This window comes from Strongylocentrotus purpuratus, unplaced genomic scaffold (assembly GCF_000002235.5).
Source record: "Strongylocentrotus purpuratus isolate Spur 01 unplaced genomic scaffold, Spur_5.0 spur5_scaffold_13, whole genome shotgun sequence".
In the NCBI taxonomy this organism is placed as follows: Eukaryota; Metazoa; Echinodermata; class Echinoidea; order Camarodonta; family Strongylocentrotidae; genus Strongylocentrotus; species Strongylocentrotus purpuratus.
In genome coordinates this window covers 23648367-23670058 of record NW_022145598.1, presented here as the reverse complement: position 1 = coordinate 23670058, position 21692 = coordinate 23648367, and the positions used below count along the sequence as shown (strand labels likewise).

Genomic DNA, 21692 nt, shown 5'->3' with positions numbered 1-21692 from the left:
CGCTCTCCCTCCCCTCTTTCTCTCTCCTTCTCTCTCTTTCTCTCTCTCTCTCTCTCTTCCCTCTATCCTTCTCTCTCTCTCTCTCTCTCTCTCTCTCTCTCTTCCCTCTATCCTTCTCTCTCTCTCTCTCTCTCTCTCTCTCTCTCCCTCTCTCTCTCACCCTCTCCCTCCCCCTCTCTCTTTCCATTTATCCCTCTCAGACCCTGACCATTTGTTTTTTAATCATTTTTAATCATTATAATCATTATAATCATTATTATCATTATCATCATTATTATCATTATCATCATCATCATTATAATCATCATTATCATCATAATTGATATTATTATCACCATTATTATTATCACTATCATTATTATTGCAACATGAAAAGCTCAATATAGGCATATTTATTGGATGAAAAGAGTATACTTTCATCTATAATTCATATAAAAAATGGTAATTGATGATATCACGCCTAGCATCCATCGAAACAAGTCTCTCTGTAAACAGAGGTTAAAATGAGTGTGAAGGGTCGCATTTATGGGGCAGGAATCCTCGAAACCTAGCACCTCGATGGATATTTTTAGAAGAAAAGGGATGTAAGACCAGACAAGCACGTACTACATTGTCTGTCAAAACTTTCTCCTACTGTGGCCTTGAGCTGGATGACGAGGTAACGGCACTTTATTACGTGATTCACTGTTTTCAACCATGCTTTAATCGATGAAAATACATAAACAGTGTAATCATACAAATATAGCGATACAGCAATGTATCTATTCAAATTTGTGTTAAACTATGTGAAAAGGAACCGCATATAATCAATATCATCATCATCACACATCTACAAATAAATCATTTAGAGAGGCATTCAGATATTGTACACGGTCTTTCTGGGCAGCAGTTGGTTTTTATGGAGAGGGAGCTGAGGAAAGCTTGGAGACAAGATTCAAGATTCAAGATTCATTGTCAGTATTATAATGATACAGAATTATGCTCACCACTTTTGTTACATACAAAGATAACATTCAAGATTCCAAATTTCAGTTTTATTGTGCATATAATTTTATAGTTATACAGAATTTCGTTTCCCATTGGTGTTATATACAATATAAACATAGGCATAAACATGATTATTGTATGCTGACGGCCAGAAGGGTATTCAAGTGGAAGTCCACCCTGATATTAAAGTTGCTCATGCGGTGGGTATATAGAGGGCAGCACAACTTGTTACGCACGGGAGCGCAATACCCGTTGGCTCAGTGTTATGTATAGTGATCGCCAACTTGCCTATTTTACGAACGACTATATAACTACGCATGAACATCTTTAAGTTGGTTTTAATAGAAGCGGAAACGTGAGAGTAACAGGTGGGAAAAAGTTTGAGCAAAAAATGATTAAAATTAAGACCGTTATGATTTGTTAAAGGTGCAACCAATCAAACACAAATTGGCTACTTTGTGACGCATCTTGCGAGCTCCCCTCCCATTTGCCCTGTAATAAACAAACTTCAAAAAGTCTATATTATCCCTTGATAGAATTTTCGATCATACATTTCCCCTACATATAATGATTGCAAATATGTTTTTACAGAGCCACTATAGGAAACAAGTCTATTCCGTCATCAATAACTACGATAAATGTAAGTTGAAGAATTGTCTGTACGGAGCAAATTGGAAAGGAGCTCGCACGCTACGTCACAGTGTTGCCAATTTGTCTTTCACTGATGATAACTTCACAAATTCATAACTTTCCTTTTTTTTTAAAATCGGACTTAGCTCAAACTTTCACTAACTTGTTTCTCTAAATTTCTGCTACAATTAAAACTAACTTTATATCAGGGTGGATGTCCCCGTTAAATTAAAGTTGAACACGAATGAGTCAACACCGTTCCAGATCTTGATCAGCAGACAATACATAATAAGAGCATTAACCTGAGTCACATCATGAAAGCATTCATACATAAAAAGCAAACCGATATGGATACCAAACAGAAAGATATATATATTTTTAAGTTGAAGCATCAGATATCAAATATTTCACATACAGGTATCCATCGAAAGTTCTGAAGATACTTTTACTATTTACATGACTGTTATATGCTGGCGAGAATACTCCCCATCTCCCTAACTGTACACAATAAAATCAAAATAGATAAACCACTTAAAAAACATCTTGTTCAAAAACTTTCGAGGGATTCTAAACAAGGCAGCGTGAAGGCCGATGGTACTCTCTTTGTGCTGGAGTATATGAAAAAAATGTTGTTATAAACATTTTAAAACGTACCTTTTCATAACCATACAAACATATCAGTAGAAATAATATTCCAGAAGCCCCATTGCGAAAATCCATTTGGACCCAATACGCTTTACATGAATAATGACATTGAAGTTATGAAGAGAAATACACAGATAGGCACAGTAGCGGAAACCGACCGGTTCGCTGCGCCTGTAATAGCAAATATGGCCTCATAGCGTTCGCGTGATCCGTTGTTTGGAGCTGGGTGGAGCGAAAGGATCTCGCATATCATCGAGTAAATGTCGACCTGCAAGTATGAATTATCGAGAAAAATGATCAAAAAACATTTTGGTGAAGATGGTGCATTTGTCCTACTTCGGAGCATATCCTGTTTATGAATAAAACACTGGGACAGTGTTCAATAAACGACATTTTTTCTTTTTCTTAAGAAAAATGTCTTAAAAGTTTACTGAATACGGGCCCTGTTATGTAATGCCCGAGGCAGAAGAGTTGTCATGTCGAGCGCGTGATTACCTACGCTAAAATAAACCTCTGTGTCTATAATTAATAGGACAATTAAAGTCTAATACTTTTTTGTTGAAGTTTAAGAAAATGTCTTAGAAGTTTACTAATTACGGCCCTGGTAATTACTGCATACGCTGGTACTGTCTATTTTGCATTCACATTTGAATACGATGTCACTGTCAATTAATGACGCGTCGAATATCGCGCATGCGCAAGTCATTGACGCAATCCTACGTCAATAAGAGACGCCTAACGTGCAAAGGGCATTGTTGAGTCAGTTTTTCATACCGATTCGAAAGGTGTGGCGCGGTGGTTCTTCTTGAAGTGCGGACCCTGGGCATAGAAAGAGGATTTCATCACCATCCATTTGTTATCGTAGCCATGGTCGGAGATAAGGAATGTATCGTTGCCTTGGATTGTCTAAGAGAGATGAAAATGAAGAAGAAAAAAATAGGACATTTTTTTTAATCGATAAATAATCAATGAAATTAGGCTCATTGCGATAACTTGAATGAATTCAGAGATTAACCAAAACAATCAGTTGTGACAATATTTGAGGAGAAAGGACGACTTAGCGAGTCATCATCATTACAAGGATTGTGTTAAGAAATAATGCAAGGTGGAAAGGTTGCATGATGTAGGACATACGAATTTGTGTATATTGTGAAGTTTTATAATGAACTAAACGAAATGAAAAACTGACAAGAAATTGACTTAGTCTTGCTTAGAATATCATGCACTGCACACAGAAAAGGGTATATGGAACTAGGACTACACTTAGATTAATGTTTAGGATACACAGGCGATGTTTTAAGGGTAATCCTCTTCAAAGAACATTTCTACTTTGATATTCTTAAAAAACCATGAGAAATCTCATAAATTTGTTTTTCTTTACTATAAAACTCATCCTTCTCTTTTATAACTGGATGGCTTCCCCCAAACAATTGTCATGGAATTTACCGTATGAAGATGCCAGCCCGGATCAACGCAGCCGAAGATATCGAGAACACGTTCGTTGTTGCCATAGTGATACCTCTCAGGTAGCTCCTCCTTCTTGTACACAGTGAGTGCTGGGTGGGCGCTCTTCAGAGTGGTGTAAACCTGGTGGAAGGATGGAATGAGAAAGAGAAAGAGACAGGGACAGAGGCAGAGAGACAGGGATAAGGGGAGGGGAGAAGGAAGAAGAGGAGGGGAGATGGGGAGAGGGAGAAGGGTAATGTGCAAGGGTGTGGGGGAAGGGGACATAAAAGGATGTGGATCGAGAAGGGAGGGAGATACAGACAATTTTAGACAGAGAGAGGAAGGTTGGGAAGAAGGGAAGGGGAAGAGGGGTAATGAGCAAGGGTGTAGACAGGAGAAAGAAAGACATGTGGATCGAGAAGGGAAGAAGATTCATTCATTTTAAGACAGAGGGAGGGATGGAGGGCGAACGTGTAGGAATATGGGAAGGATAGCAGATGGATAGAACGAGAGTGGAGAGTTGAGAGAGAGAGAAAGAGAGAGAGAGAAAAAAAAAGAGAGATAGAGGGAGAGAAAGAGAAAGAGAGAGAGAGAGAGAGAGAGAGAGAGAGAGAGAGAGAGAGAGAGACAGAGATGATTAGGGGAAGGGAGAGTTGAAAAATATACCTCTTTGTCGAATTCACGATTATATCAAAAATGTATGTTCACAAGTTCAGAAGATGGCGCTGTAACATTTTCTGGGGACCACTCATGAAGTAAACATCAATTTTGATCGTCACTCAAGACAATTTTACCAGCTTTGCCAGTAAGGAGCCTGTATATGAAAGTACTCTCTGAGCTTGTTTGTTGGTCTGTTAGTTCGTTCGTTTGTTTGTCTGTCTGCTTGTTTGCTTGTTTTTTCTCAAATTTTATTTACTTTTGTAATTTACCTCATCTTGCTTTCCATCGACCGGGTTGAGCTGAAAGCATGGACCATAGTCAGCCACAATGAACTCGACATCCGAACTGTTGATGTAGTCGTACAGCAGGACATGTTTCCCAACCTCCGAATTGATGTGCCCGTGGTCGCTGGCGATGATGACGTTGACGATGTCGGTCAGGCCTTCTTCGTCAATGCGATCGAAGAGGTAGCCGATGGCCTCGTCGACCTCGTGCAGGGTATCGAAGGTGCGCTGGTCCTCGGTACCGTAGCTGTGGAGGTTGAAGTCGGGCAGGTTGAAGTAGATGACCACGATGTCGAAATCTTCGTCCGTCATCCATGACAACGCCGTATCGATGCGATCCCCCATTGGTAATCCAAAGCTATACGACATCGGAAAAGAAAAAAGGCAATTAGCAGATTTTTACAGTAGTAGGGATGTCCCTCGACCAGTTTTGATCAAGGAAGGGTATCCGTTGCACGCGAGGCACTAGGGACTTTTCGATTTGCACGTCGACATAGTGGACTGCTACGTGTGACGTCCTTTTATTGGACTGCGCTTTAAAAGGACGTCACACGTAGCAGTCCACTATGTCGACGTGCAAATCGGAAGGTCCCTAGTTTCACTGACGTATGACTGCGTCCATCCAAGAAGGGCAAGGTCTTTGACATACCACGGCAGAGTGATAACGTACATGAAGCGAATGAACAAATGAACAGTGCAAGCATTGCGTTGGATTATTGGTGCTTACACCAATCAACTGCATACGTTTGGTTAGCGTAGCTGTGCGTCAAACGCTGCAGCCCAATTTCAGCAAAAGACACGTCGTGTATTATGAGCTTTAAAACAGCAAAATGAGAAGAAGAAGAAGAACAACAATAACAACAACAACAACAACAAAAACAAGAACAACATCAACAAAAAATAATAATTATAATATGGTTATTATTTATATAGCGCCGGTATCCGCCAGACTCTGACGCTCATGGCGCTTTACACATATTACCCTGGCTATAGCCGAGCTGCCAAAGTAACTAGCGCTCAAGCATATCAGGTACCCATTTACACCTGGGTGGAGAGTGGCAAATGTAGAACAAAAGCAACAACACGAAGAAGAAGAAGAAGAAGAAGAAGAAGAAGAAGAAGAAGAAGCTATATACCCACCATGATCCTGATAGATTAATTGGTATATTTTTTGTCGGCTGCACTCCCTTGATAGGCACATTACTCCCCGTGTACAGAATGGTACCGGCCTTGCCACCTTGCAGGATAGTCGTCACCCAAATCGGCTCTGCGCCTGTGTCAAACCACTCCGTGTAGTTCATGGTCGCCATGAATGACGGCGACTTCTCGCCTGACGTAGCGTTGAAGAACAGGTTGTGTACTGCACCATGGCTCTCAGGATACAAACCTAGAATATGACGAACATGATGATGCGTTAATATCATTGCGTCAGTACCTAGGCTAAACAATCAACGACCTCGATAGGGCGTAAATATCCCTACATAAATGAAACATGCCAATAAAAACTAAAACAACAACAACATCAACTAGTACGAAAGCCAGTAATTCAGCAAATTTTACGCACTGCCCACTATATAATCTCATGACGCATCAAACATCACATCAGGCACTGACGCATTCATAAGTCAGGCAAATGACGCATCACCTGCAACGGTCATAACAAATGAATATAAACACTTATAACGTATGGAAGAAAGTATAATGCGCCATCAATGATAGTGATTTCCTGCCTGACGTAGCATTGAAGAACAGCTTGTGTATTGCACCATGCATGGCTTTCAAGTTACAACCCTGGGGGTGTTTCATAAAGCTGTTCGTAAAGTTACGCATGACTTTACGAACGACCTGAATATGAAGTGCCAGATAGCATGCCCAAAGTATTTCCAGATGTTTTCACAACATGTGACTACATTTCCAATAACCTCAATTAAGTTATGGCAAAAAATATACTTTGTATTAACAATGTTTGTTATAATAAGAATGTTAATCTACATCTGCACAGTTCAACTTTAGTTGATGCAGTTAAAAACATTGAGCTTTCCATTTCGCGTTTCATATATAAGTCGTTCGTAAATTCATGCGTAGCTTTACGAACGGCTTTATGAAACACCCCCCTGATAATTATGATACAAAATATAATTAGGGCCCATGATAAATGAGTATGGTAAAACCGTTCACTCAAAGATCTTTTACTCTATTGGGGCACTTTATGATTATTTTTAATCGCCATTTTTTGTCTTATGGCTTCGATATTTATATCACAGACACTGATAACACGTAGGGACATAATGTATCTCAGATTTGTAAAACTGAAAACATTGTTAAGCAATGCCTTTAAAGGGCAGCTGAACATCCTTTTCGAGTACTATAACATTCCAAATATGATATTCTTTCAAATAGGAAAAAGATCAGCGTATTGGAAAGCTCTCAAATTAATCTTCACCTTTACTGACCAGGTAACACGACCTTCTCTTCAATACAATATACTTTTGAAATGATTTATCAGCAAGAGCTTCCTCCATCACTTCCTTCAACAATAGGCCTGTCATCATCAGACCGAAGTTGCAAAATAATCCGCTATTTTATCAGACTCGGGATATTCTCCCGAAGCTCGAAATTGCTCACAAACTAGCTCGGACGGGCGCCAATTAACCCGCTATTTCCCAAATATCGGGTTATTTTGGAAACAAGACCAAGATTTCTCGGGATACTTTCTCGACCAAATAGCCCGCTAATTGCAACTGCGGGCAGATGAGGACGCATATTAGCTGGCTAATTTTAGATCGGGCTAGTTAAAATAGCGGGTTATTTTTGCCACTTCGGTCTGATGAGAACAGGCCTAAAGTCATTTGATACGAGAATCATGGTCGTATCGAATGCCATGTCAATCTCAAGAGTACTATAAGGTTATTGTCCAAGGGTTGGGCGAAGGGATAAACTGTGATATTTCCCGGTGTTCAGCATACAGCCTACCCTCATCTTGATGCGAGATTACCGTTATGACAATCTATATGAAGCTTACAATAAGGTTTTTCCCTTTCTTATTGGCATTTATAAAGATGATGTGGATCCTTATCAAGTGATTGGTTGTGAGCGTACACGTGACCAGGCATTCATTTTGCCTAACACGTAATTTTACTAATGACCAAAACATCATTTTATAAAACAAATAAAACATCATCTTATAAAACAATAATACAATTCATTTTGTTCGGGCATTAATAGTATAATTACCCACACTAGGTACCTTCGAAACGGTCCAAACACCCTCGGCTATCGCCTCGGGCGTGTTAGACTGTTCCAAAGGTACCTTGTGTGGGTAATTCTTACTAATGCCGTCACCACTGTGTATTATTTGTTTAATAACACGACGGGTAACTGTTGATATGGTTAAGGCAATTTATCCAAAATTTGTTAAGGACCTTACGTACCGGACACGGATACCGGATGAAGGCATACTAACTGAAATCTGAAAAATGTATGAATCCTTATTGAGGGATCGAGGGTTTCCCATTTGCCATTTGAATATTGATAGCGAAATCAGAGGGATTTTTCAGCCTTCTCTTTTTTACGAAATAGCCTAAAATTATCTGCAAATCGTATACACGACGAACCAACATCCTATGGCCGATGTGGTCTCTTATCCCACTCAGTGTCATATCTAGGGATTGGCGCCTGAGGTAAAAAAAGAATGCGACCCCCCCCCCCCCCCAATGATTAAGAAAACTTTTACCAATTAGGCCTAATTATGATATTGGTGAAAGTTATTGACTCTGATACGAAGGGTTTCTGGGTTCGATCCTTGCCGGATGTGTGCATTTGCATTTTACCCACATTTGGACCGAGATGCATTAAACGAGTGCCTGGTAATGATTGGGTATAAATAGTTGTACAGCCCGCATGAGTAGTTGTACATAATTATGATGCGGTTACCCTCACTCGGTAGAGCAGTGGTCTCGATGCGCTAGTGCCCTCTGGTAAGGCATTAATCCTCATTACCAGGTCCCTCGGAGAGGACCTAAAGCCGTCGGCTGTCTGGTTGCTTACAAGAATGTATGCTTTCTTAGCAGTCAGGTAAAAAAGAACAACCCACCACCACCATAAATAAACCCAAATAGTTACTATTGTTATTTAGACACATTCAGGTACCCACCTGTAGCGATAGAGAACGTGCTAGGAATAGTCATGGTCATGAAGACGCCATTCAACCAATCAGCTTTTACTCCATTCTCCTCCATCTTGATGAAGTTTGGTAGGGCCTGACCGAACCGATCCCATCTTAGACCGTCAGCAAGGATGAAGATGACCTTCTCCTGGTATATTAAGAAAAAGAAGATTCTTATTTAAAGCCCAATTGCACTACCTATTGCTATACTTGCGCCCTATATATCAAACAATGCCTAAGTGGTGACCGTTGTTCCCCCATGGTCCCCTTTTCCTTATAATAATAATAAATAATAATGTAACTTATATCGCGCCAAATCCACTCTGTGGAGTGCTCAAGGCGCGTGTAATGTTAATCGAGAGCTGATTTGATGAGATAACCACCTGTCAGTGACCATGCAGGGAGGTCTAATCCCTCCTGGCCAAACTAGTGCAGATAGGATTTAAGATGAATTGACAATATCAGGTTCTTGAATAGCGCTCAGGTCTATTAGAAGTGCCACTTCTAGCGCTCCAAAATGATTGCCCCGGTTTAAACATGGCTGCCATTATGGCGCCCGAGCATTTCAAGGAATTAATTCGTGCCAGGTACCCATTTAGCTCACCTCGATCGAGTGTGGTAAATATAGATTAATGTCTTGCTAAAATGGCATTTGTTCCACAGCAGGACTGGAGCCGCGAACCACCTGGGACCCGTTTCACAAAGCCTTTTTTCAATGACAAATGAGAAATACCAGTGACAAATCTGCTGATAACCAATCAGAAGCAAGTATTTCAGTAGCTTTTAACAAAAACTGTCATTTGTTACTGATGACAAGTTCTGTGAAACACCCCCTGATCAACAGTGCGATGACATGTCCACTACATCACGACACCTCCAACTGTTTCCTTACTAAATGCGATTAAATTTCCATAATCTATTTACAAAATCGAATTGTTTATAGCAGATACCAATTGCCCTTAAAGGTACTATGTCCCATTTGCAGGCCAAAAAAAATGAAAAAGTTAAATTCCAACTGCATTTGAAAGATAATACTAATTTAGAACTCCCCTAAAAAAGGTGGGGCTTGAAAATGTCTTCAAGTGGGAAAATAACGATTATTAGTTGTCAAATCGACTTTAGGGCTATAGAGCCCAAAAGTAATAGTCTTGATTTTCAGACAATTGTACCGAATGGTCATACTTTTTATGCTGCGCAAAGATTCAATCAGTTTAATCTTGGCCATCACAAGAAGTGGGTTATTGATGTAGACAAATGATCATGTACTCTTTACAGCTCATTTTATGTATGTTATTACCAAAGAAGAAAAAGCCAGTCAGTCACTCAATAGTGTCTGACAGTGAAGTCTAGCAAGTAAACGGGTTTCCTTGCATAATTTGAATATGAGGACACTGCTAACGTTTAAATTTCACAGATAGGACATACATGACATATTCATAATTCCTGCAAAGTTCTACAGCATTTGAGGTTGGCTGCAAAAGGGACATAGTACCTTTAAGATAACGTGGACATTGATAAAACACATAGAGTGTGATGTGAATATGCATTTGCGTTTACAATGGGTTTTTCTTCCAATATTGGTTTTAATACATTATTTAATTTGAAGTTGAAGTTGAACGAATCGATTCCTTCTTATGAGAATTAAAAGGACTTTCATCCTTTCACTCCTATATCGATCATGCCTTTAGGATGTATAATTCATCTACTAGATTTTCTATATCCCCTGCAACTATAAAATGTGTTACCTCGGAAACAGACTTTTGTTTTAGATTGTAAAATGAGTACACGATGAGGTTCTCATTTCAAATTACACTTGACCATAAATATGCAGGTAGGTAAGAGGAGTTAGCATTCCTGCCAACTTTTCACAGCAAAAAGTGATCGAGGAGCATTTTATTGCCGGACCATAATTATGCCATATACAGCCTCTGGGGGGGGGGGGGTGTTACTTATCTTTATCATAAGCTAAGTCTGCTTTTTTTTAATTTTTTTTTTTTTAACTAACATTCATCGTTAAATTAGACATCTTTTTGTCACGGTCATTGTTAAGATAATTCATGAGCGATTTCCAAGATTCAAAATAACTACTTATCAAACGGACATTCCTCAGGATTCCGAATTACTGACCACTCCATAATGACATAGTACCGAAGTGTGACGTCATACTGGCAAAGTTGTCAATAAAATGTTGCCTGTTCCCGATAATTTTGTGCTAAACAATGGCGTGGTTTTCACACCAGTCCCAATTACTCTATACTTTCCCCGCTCCGGCCCGTTTTTTGAATTATTTCGCAGTAAACCTCATGCGCAGGACCATATACCCATACGTCGAGCGAATATGAGGGTTAGTACTTCGGTACTCTATACTATTGTTCATGTGTACGTAGAGGTCTTTCCCAATCCCAATCTAGGCTGTTTGACTGATCAAGGTTCAAGGAACAAACAATCGATACGATTTTCCTTTAAAATGCACACATTATGGATCAATATTTACTCGTCTTTTGTGTTTATCTTCTCATTCGTACGCTCTCTGTCACGTTTAATCTGGCCCGTCACTCATTTTTAGATATCTCTCTCTCTCTCCCTCTCTCTCTCTCTCTCTCTCTACCTCTCTCTTTCCCGTCTCTCCCTGGCCATTATATCCCAGATAACAATACGGCGTTGGGCCAACGTCGGCCACGGTCGGCAGGGTCGCAGTCGGCAAGCCAACGTTGGCTAATTGTTGGGCCATCGTCGCCATTTTTTACTGATAGATGGTGGCTATTGGTTGGCTCATTCGACGTTGGGCCAATGTTGGCTGAACGTTGGTCCATTGTCGCCATTTTCACTGATAAATGGTGGCTATTGGTTGGCTATTCGACGTTGGGCCAATGTTGGCTGAACGTTGGTCTATTGTCGCCATTTTCACTTATAAATGGTGGCTATTGGTTGGCTATTCGACGTTGGGCCAATGTTGGCTGAACGTTGGTCCATTGTCGCCATTTTCACTGATAAATGGTGGCTATTGATTGGCTATTTGACGTTGGGCCAATGTTGGCTGAACGTTGGTCCATTGTCGCCATTTTCACTGATAAATGGTGGCTTTTGGTTGGCTATTCGACGTTGGGCTATTGTTGGTTTAATGTTGGTCCATTGTCGCCATTTTCACTGATAAATGGTGGCTTTGGGTTGGCTATTCGACGTTGGGCCAATGTTGGCTAAATGTTGGTCCATCGTCTCAATTATCACTGATAAATATTGGCTATTGGTTGGCTATTCGACGTTGGGCTAACGTTGGCTCATTGTCGCCATTTTCACTGATAAATGTTGGCTTTTGGTTGGCTATTCGACGTTGGGCCAATGTTGGCTGAACGTTGGTCCATTGTCGCCATTTTCACTGATAAATGGTGGCTATTGGTTGGCTATTCGACGTTGGGCCAATGTTGGCTGAACGTTGGTCCATTGTCGCCATTTTCACTGATAAATGATGGCTATTGGTTGGCTATTCGATGTTGGGCCAATGTTGGCTGAACGTTGGTCTATTGTCGCCATTTTCACTGATAAATGGTGGCTTATGGTTGGCTATTCGACGTTGGGCTATTGTTGGTTCAATGTTGGTCCATTGTCGCCATTTTCACTGATAAATGGTGGCTTTGGGTTGGCTCTTCGACGTTGGGCCAATGTTGGCTAAATGTTGGTCCATCGTCTCAATTATCACTGATAAATGTTGGCTATTGGTTGGCTATTCGACGTTGGGCCAATGTTGGTTGAACGTTGGTCTATTGTCTCATTTATTACTGATAAATGTTGGCTTTTGGTTGGCTATTCGACGTTGGGCTAACGTTGGCTCATTGTCGCCATTTTCACTGATAAATGGTGGCTATTAGTTGGCTATTCGACGTTGGGCTAAAGTTGGCTCAACGTTGGTCCATTGTTGCCATTTTCACTGATAAATGGTGGCTATTGGTTGGCTATTCGACGTTGGGCCAATGTTGGCTGAACGTTGGTCCATTGTCTCAATTTTAACTCATAAATGTTGGCTATTGGTTGGCTATTCGGCGTTGGGCCAATGTTGGCTTCATGTTGGTCCATCGTCTCAATTTTTTTTTTTTAAATGGTGGCTTTGGGTTGGCTATTCGACGTTGGGCTTACGTCGGCTGAACGTTGGTCCATCGTCTCAATTTTAAATTTTAAATGTTGGCTTTTGGCTGGCCATTCGATGTTGGGCCAATGTTGGCTGAACGTTGGTCCATCGTCTCAATTATTACTGATAAATTGTGGCTGTTAATTGGCTATTCGACGTTTGGCTATTAACGTTGGCTCAATGTTGGTCCATCGTTTCAAATTTTACTGAGAAATGGTGGATATGTTGGCTAATATACGCGACGTTGGGCCAACCTTGGCTTAACGTTGGTCTATATCGTCTCCATCTTTACTGATAAATAGTGCATGTATATATTGGTGGGCTATATGACGTTGGGCCAACGTAGCAAATACGACCTAGTACCGCTACATCCGGGTAAAAAAAATTGCATGCGTGCGCATGCCCATGTGCTCATGCAATTGCAACGTACGTCAGCCATATCCTGTCCATTTGTCTGGATCAGTTGCCGGGGAGTACCAACACTGCATGGTAAATGAATGATTTTCTTTCTCTTTCAACGTTATTTTTGTGAGCATGTCGCGTGAAACTGATAAATTGTATAGTGTGAGAACTCCCCGTCACAAAGCGAGGGAAATAGCATGAGAAATTGTTAAAGTAATCATTGATAATTCCCTGTCCAAATGAAAGTGAAAGTGCAGTACGAGTGTACCTCTCGGCGTACGCTTAGCATGCACACCCGCTGCGTGCAATTGAAGTGTGAGTGATGGCTATGATGGCTATGATGGGGGCCGAAGTGTCGGCATCAGATGCATTGAGTGTTTGCCGTGATAAATGTTAATATGTTCCTGACTTAGAGTTAGACCTAGGTGATGTATTGATGCATCATGTTACAGCGTCCGTGACAGTGATGATGTTCATCCCAATATGCAATATCGACCATGAATCAAATGATTGTGAATCTGTTGGTGTTACAAGTGTTGAACTTAAGGTGCTGATGCATTGTTGGAAAGACCAATTGAATCAAATAGAGATGAATGGGAAGACGCATCATTTTTTTATGCATATCTAAATGATATTATAGTCTCGATCTGATACTTTCAGATTTAGAAGTAGATCTATACTATACTCTTATTCCTACTCTTCGAAAAGGAATAAATTACGAGATTGGGCTGTGAATTAAGATATCCCGCTAGTACATGTTTCTAGCCTCCTGAAATCTTAGTTTCTTACAAGGGAGTGTGCCAAGTCTGCCAAAATATGCAAGAACTTTGTATCAACACATTTAGTGGATTGTGACTGTGAGTGTGATGTGAAAGAGGTAGCTGTTGGGAATTACCCTCATTTTGGCATTTGCAATCATTTAAAGTCGCAATTGGCCAAGAACCTCAATTTGATCAAATAGTAAATAGGAAAAACTATTGGGGGCGGGGGGTAACACTGATCGATCCCATAATTTTCATTCACAATTTTCATTCACAAATTTGATTATTGCTGCATTTTTATTCTCATTTTCAAATTAGTTTTTATTGTTTATGCACATGTATATTAAATTGCTATAATTTGAACTGAAGGTAAATATTCTAATTATTTATTTTTAAAATTCTGACGTTCTTTATTAATACGTTAGCTCTTCCAAATCCCAATACTTTTTTCTCCCATAATTCCTACAATTCTGAAATTTAAATATTAAATCCTGCATTTCATATCGTCAACTTCACAACAAATTCCAGATTCCTCTACCCGTTCAGATCCAGCTACTTCTACCTCGATCATCCAGAACAGCATCAACAGCACCAAGGACCCCTTCGACATCGACCCCATCAACCTCCAGAACACTGTCGACCCCAACGACCCCACTGACCTCAACATTCAGAAATATGGGTATGTCATTTGGCATTTTATTCATTTTGTATTTAGTTATACATGTAGACAGGATAGCACTTCTTAGTATTCGTTATAGTTGTGCCCTGCACACAAAGTACAAATGTACTGGATTAATGTACGTTTGTGTAGGACATAGCTGCTAACGGATGCTAGTATCTTTTTCCTGATTATATTGAGAAACTGCATTGTGATCACTTACAAAACTATTCAACAACAACAAATCATGAAATACTGCTTATAGCAGTATTTTTTTGGAAACAATTCTGAATGCAGGGTGCCACAAAAAACAAAACACAGTCAATTGATTTGTTTCTTGTATAAGCAACTAACGATATAGCTTTGTGTTTTTGTTTCTACTTTGAAGCCCCTCGAGCTCTCTCAAGTATTGGGAGCTTACATAAATACAAAAAAAGTATTGGGAGCTTCACATTTCACTTCAATGTTATAATGATGTGAAAGAAAATGCCACTCTTCTTCAAACATTTGTCCTAAAAATTAGAAAGAATACAAGCTTACTAATAAGGGTTTTGTGTTGTATGCAGAAAACGCAAATTTTGTATTCTTTCATCCATATTCTACTTCAAACACATTTGTTAGGGCAATATTCTATTTGCAGAAGTGTCCGGGTGTTAATGACATCCTCTTTTACATCGTACCATTTAAGTGAGATTGTGCCATCTATTCTTTGGCTAATTTTGGGATCCAACACTTAAGAGGGGCTTTAAACTGTTATCAATCAAGCATCTCAACACTGAGCAAACAGATACTATAAATTGGTTCTTTCTATTGAAGAATATTACTGCCATTTTACCTCAAATGTATATTTCCTTTGTTAATAAGAGTGTTTGGTGCTATTCTAATTAAACAAGACAAAAATAAAAGAAATCCATTCCTTTCTAATTTCCATACGTCTGGGTCATTCGCTCTAAAGTTTGAACGAAGTTATTTTCATGACAAAGTACTTCTATCCATGAAATTTCATCAAAACTAGGGAGGATGTGCCACTCAGGACTATTTCCCTTGAATGCCGTACCTATTTGATTAATATCCGTACTATTTCAAGGTGATGTTTCCATGATCTGCTTTTAAATCTTGTTTGGTTTCTTTCTTCTTCTTTTTTTTGCCGCAGATGTCGAAGTTGTACCACCACAAGCTAGACAAGATTTTGATTCCGACTAACCCATTCTTTAAAGGTCCATTACCTTAGGAAATTAAAACTTTTATGTCTTGTATCAAGACCCTTTTAAAGCAACATAATAACAATTGTTTCATAAATAAACGCCTCCTTATATTTTTTACAATTTTTTGAAAACCTCTCCAAGTTGCTCGTCTAATGGTGGACCCCGCCCTTACAATTCTCAGAGTTCCTCGGAATGATTGACCAAAGGATTAGTGATGTTATATCAAGAACGATCTCCGCTTAGGCAAGCTACGGTGCTTGCTAGCCAGCTCTGCAGGCATTATGTTTTGTACACAAACATAAACAATAACTTTTGTTATTAAATAGTGTGCTATGCATCTTTACTTGTTATTTATTGTGGTGAAATTTCACTAATGGCCCAATTTTAAAAAGAGAGCTATACCATGAGTCGAAGAAGGTCGTAATTGATTTGAATGCCTGTATAACGTGTCAACTAAATACATGCTATAAAGAATTTCAAAGGTAAGAAAAAAATGTTTCATATATCTAAGTGACTGAATGTTTTTCGTACTACCTTCTTCTCAATTTAAAGAAATATTGAAAGTGGTATATCAGAGTGAAGAAACTTGTGTTTTTCCCTTTACAAGCTCTGCTCTTTCTTACTTCACTTTCAATTTTCCTCTGTTGTTATATAAACATTTAGCGATTGCTTTACTTCACACATTCAAGCAATGTATACTATCCCTCCTTAAAAAAAACAGTTTGTAGATGTGTTAACAATAGATATGGCGACGAAATGTATCAGCATCTCTGAAATGCCTAAGCATAAAAAATGTTGGCAATTTCTCTGAATTTTATTTTTTATTTTTTATGGAACATTGTTTACATTAATTGCCTAGTTCTTGGTATGCAAATGGTGGACACTTTATTAATTTCTTTATATTTTTGTGCTGTACATATGTAGAGGAATCTTGTCATAAGCAATCGTGTTCGTCTGCCAGAAAGTTTGTTTTGTTTTACTCGGGAAGTTGTGAGGATTGTTTATTATATTCGTACAATGAATTTCAGTATGTTATGTTGTGTTACGTGTAAGCGACAATTCATTTTATAACAGCTCCTATCGTCCTAGCATTCATTGATAGTAGGCCTATATTGTGACACATTGAGATACCTTGAACTTGAAACTATGTTTACATCTTTTTCGAATTCAAACGAAAATACAAAAGAAAGATGTACAATAATTGTATTCACATTTACAACAGTTTGTTTATTACACGTAAAATAAAGTATGTTTTATCACAAAATCAGTGTATTTTCCTTGTTCTTTTGTTTTGGAGGAAGGGGATGTATTCAGAGCAAATTCTAAGAAGCAAGATGGTGAACTTTTCATTAAAATGGGACAAATAAGTTGTTACCAAGTTTTGATAGTGATTAAAATGTACAAGATAATAGACATGACGAAATTAAAATAACATGTCCCTCTTGCTTCAATATTGTTATTATACTTATCTTGCAGAGGGATCTATAATGAACTTTTCTCAAATTCAGTCTAATTTTGATGAAATTGTTACTATCTTCATTTTGTGGATTTTGCTCTGTTTATTTACTTAATCCAATCTTAAACTACTTGGCTTTTCCTTGTCACGTTGTGATGCATGTGTTTGAATGATTGTACATGTCCGATGTAGTATAATCTTGACGATGTTCTTATGAACGGACGACTGATGTTGGTGTGAATATGTTTTTGAGTTGGTGTTGGTAATGTCAGAAGGATGTTGGCATGAACTGGAAAGGGGAGGTACAACGTCGGCACATGGTGGGATACGGGTTGGCATAACGTTGCTTCTACGTCGGCAAATGGTGGAGAAGAGGTTGGCATAACGTTGGTCTAGCATTGGCACATGGTGGAGGAGGGGTCGGCACTTGGTGGGAAAAGGGTTGGCATTATGTTAGGACAACGTCGGGGAGACGTCGGCACATAGTGTAAAAGGGGTTGGCATTACGTTGGTCCTACGTCAGGGAGACGTCGGCACATGGTGGAAAAGGGGTTGGCATTACGTTTGTCCTATGTCGGCATATGGTGGGATAGGGGTTGACATGACGTTGGTCATACGTCGGGGGGACGTTGGCCCGATGTTGGCTTAATGTCATTTCGTCGCTGTCGAGCCAACGTTGGCCCGCCGGCAAGAAAGCCGTTGGCCCAACATCACATTGGCGACGATGGCGCAACGTAACAGCCCACGACGTCGGCACATGGTGGGATAGGGGTTGGAATAACGTTGGCCCTACGTCGTGGAGACGTCGGCACATGGTTGAAAAGGGGTTGGTATAACGTTGGGCCAATGTCGAGGAGACGTCGGCACATGGTGGGATAAGGGTTGGCATAACGTTTATCCAATGTCGGAACAACGTCGGCACATGGTGGGATAGGGGTTGGCATAACGTTGGTCGTACGTCGGCACATGGTTAAAAAAGGGTTGGGACGACGTTGGTCCAATGTCGGAAAGACGTCGGCATACGGTGGAAAAGAGGTTGGCATAACGTTGGTTCAATGTCGGGAGGACATCGGCACAAATGGTCGGATAGGGGTCGGCATAACGTTGGCCCGATGTTGGCTTAATGTCATTTTGTCACTGTCGGGCCAACGTTGGCCCGCCGGCAAGAAAGCCGTGGGCCCAACATCATGTTGGCGACGTTGGACCAACGTAACAGCTTACGTTGGCCCCACGTTCGCGTAACGTCGTATTGTTATCTGGGATGCCCCTCGCTCTTTCAGCTTTTCCCCTTCCTCCTACCTTAATTTATAATATCCCCGTCCCCCCTCTCTCTCTCTCTTCCTCTCTCTCTCTCTCTCTCTCTGGTTTTCTCTGTGTGTGTGTCTGCCTGTATATATATATATATATATATATATATATATATATATATATATCTATCTAGCTTTCTCTCTCTCCTTATGCAGTAGGCCCACATTAAAGTATTCGTTAATATGTTAATACTATCTATTAATACTAAAGGACAGCATTATTATGGATTATTCTCAGGCTTGATACACTTTTACCTGATTTCTCTCACATTAAATTGTTCTGTATGTTTGATGCAATATTTGATGTTGCATTACAACGTAACACTCATTTGTCAACCTACATATACTTTAACGCACAATGATAATGCAATGTCATCTTTATAAATGGCAAGATTGCAGTCACCCATTGCCCCATAGCATTGCATGTTTCCTAGGCTAAAGAAACACTACGAGGTGTGGCCCATTCTGCTCCAAAGTCTACTAAACATGATAAAAACGATGGCTCATAAAGATAATGGTCTTGAAGTGGGCCGTAAATCAATATAGCTGTATAATTATCTATACCGTAAGCAAAGGGATAGTAGAAGATTATAATACATACCTTATCATTGGTAACAGAAGCTGTCTCAACTCCGATACAAACGACAAACCAAACCATCAAGGAGATTTTCGACACGGATATTCCCGCCATTTCGGACCCAACGATGAAGAAACAGCTACCTGCAGAACTGCTTACTCCGAATGTATGATCTCTTTCCGGTGTTTACATCAGAATTTTGTTTGGATCCGAGAATGTCTTGTGCGCTCGTGTGTGTAACCTACGCATTTTACGCGCTGCCCCACCTTTGAAAGTACATAGACCTTTGTTTTGTGACACATCGACCTTTTTATATGTAGTGGACCAGCCAAACTTAAAGGAAACCAAAACCTTCATACTAAGTTACTTTTATTGTAAAGTTTAAAAGATTTGAATAAAATCAGTGAAAATTTGAACAAAATTGGGCAAGGAATAAGAAAGTTAGCGCATTTTGAAATGAATAGTCACTAGAGGGCGGTATTCAATTTGATGACATCATCTGTGAACAACTCTCCATGCCTTTTGTACATCAAATTTCACAATTTTTTTGTTTTCTTCGTATTTATTTGTGTTCTTGATCCGACTTCATAACATGTGAAGCAGAATATCATTTTGCATTCTATATCTTGCTTTCAGGGGAGTACATTATCTCAATCACAAGAAAGAAGGAAAAACATGAAATTTGATGTACAAAAGGCATGGAGAGTTGTCTATAGATGATGTCATCAAATTGAATACCGCCCTCTAGTGACTAGTCATTTCAAAAAGCTCTTACTTCCTTATTCCTTGCCCGATTTTGTTCAAATTTTCACTGATATTTTTCAAATATCTTAAACTTTACAATAAAAGTAACTTAGTATGAAGGTTTTGGTTTCCTTTAACCTATTGACTACTGAATTCTCTAATTTCCATAGGCTTAATACAGGGAACACCGGTTCCCATGTACAATGGGTAAAAAGAGGCTCTAGAAAAAGACTCCGTGGCCCCCCTTTTTTTTGGGGGGGGGGGGGTAATGCATGGCATCCCTGCTAAACTCTTGTAGAAATACTAAGGAATAAGATACGGGTGGAAGCCACGCACATTAAAAAATAACGAAATGCCATTTTTCTCTCTTCAAAACTTGACAGAATATAAACCAAATCATTATTTTTGATCTTTTGACCGAATCATGTATTATTCGGTAAAGACCTTTTAATTGTTATAATTTTCATTATGAGTTTGAAGTAATAAACATGTTTAATATACATTTGAATGTTAATGATAATAATAATAATATGTCTTGTTTAACAAGGGTAGCCTCATCAGTATTCATACTGTTCTCCCTGAGGGACCTGCAATCATGTTGGATATTACACGCATACCATAAAGGTGTGATTTATTTATTTATTTTTGTATTTATTTATTTCTGATCTTTTGACAGGGTAGCCCATTCACCAACAAGTAGTGGTCTTCCATGGGGTCCTAAATAAACATGAACATATGTACATCGTTTATAACGTTAATACAAAACAGTTTTAAAAAAATATACTCATTTGCAAAACAAACATAAGTAAACAGTAATGTTAATAGGAAAATATTGATTAAGTCGCAATTATGTGAATAAGTCATGTAAATATTACAGAACATGCACGTAGTGTATGTTCGGCAGAGCCATTCACAAATTACAACTTTGTTTAAACAATCTCATGAATTGACAGAGGAAGCCGTTCTCAACGAATTATCTAGCTTATTCCATTCAAATATGGAAGAAACGATTGGGCTACACTTATAACAATCAGTGTGAATTCTAGGCACACGTAAACATCCACTGTCTATTTGCCTTGTATGATGCTCATGTACATCATTAGGATTGATTAAGCCTACCTGAAGGTAAGAAGGTGCTAAGTTATGAACGCATTTATATATCATCATAACGCGACTTAACTGAACAAATCAGCCGACGGTGTGTCATATGTCTTGTTCAATATTATTCTTGCGGCCCTCTTTTGAATTTTTTGCAGCTTAGTTGTATGAGAATGAAATCTGTTCGATCATACAACAGAGCAGTAATCTAATCGTGGCAACACTAGACTCAGACTATGGGGTTATGAAACTAATGAAACTAATTATAATTCAAAGTTCTTTACACAACAATGAAAAAACCAGTAATGTGATGGATAAGTCATTTTTTTTTTTATCCCAAATGAATTAGTGTCTTTTTACGGAATGCGCATGTTGATGGGAAACACACTGTACATGTACAGTGCATGGCAATTCCCACATATTACATTATCAATAGTCCATTGGGATCGAAATCTGAAAAGGCATACACCCCTGAGACTTAAAGGTACTATGTCTCTTTTGCAGTCAACCTCAAATTCTGTAGAACTTTGCAGGAATTATGAAT

The 21692-nt window shown here is 39.2% G+C and overlaps 1 protein-coding gene across 1 annotated transcript; it reads right to left on the bottom strand.

Annotated features, from left to right (window-relative positions):
- Positions 1-680: 680 nt before the first annotated feature.
- LOC105444871 (ectonucleotide pyrophosphatase/phosphodiesterase family member 7-like) lies at positions 681-19494 on the bottom strand. Its single transcript, XM_030983189.1, has 7 exons — positions 19331-19494; positions 8806-8965; positions 5793-6039; positions 4638-5010; positions 3709-3849; positions 3037-3168; positions 681-2530 (listed from the first exon to the last, which is right to left on the bottom strand). The coding sequence occupies exons 1-7, from the start codon at positions 19418-19420 to the stop codon at positions 2354-2356; spliced, it is 1320 nt and encodes a 439-aa protein (XP_030839049.1). The 5' UTR covers positions 19421-19494; the 3' UTR covers positions 681-2353.
- Positions 19495-21692: the final 2198 nt, after the last annotated feature.

Excerpts from the sequence above, each read along its gene's own strand:
- LOC105444871 (XM_030983189.1), bottom strand. The coding sequence starts at position 19,420 with ATGGCGGGAATATCCGTGTCGAAAATCTCCTTGATGGTTTGGTTTGTC. Across the intron at positions 6,040-8,805 it reads CACGTTCTCTATCGCTACAG|GTTTGTATCCTGAGAGCCAT; the intron begins GTGGGTACCTGA and ends GTCATATTCTAG. Across the intron at positions 3,850-4,637 it reads TCGATGGAAAGCAAGATGAG|GTTTACACCACTCTGAAGAG; the intron begins GTAAATTACAAA and ends TCCTTCCACCAG.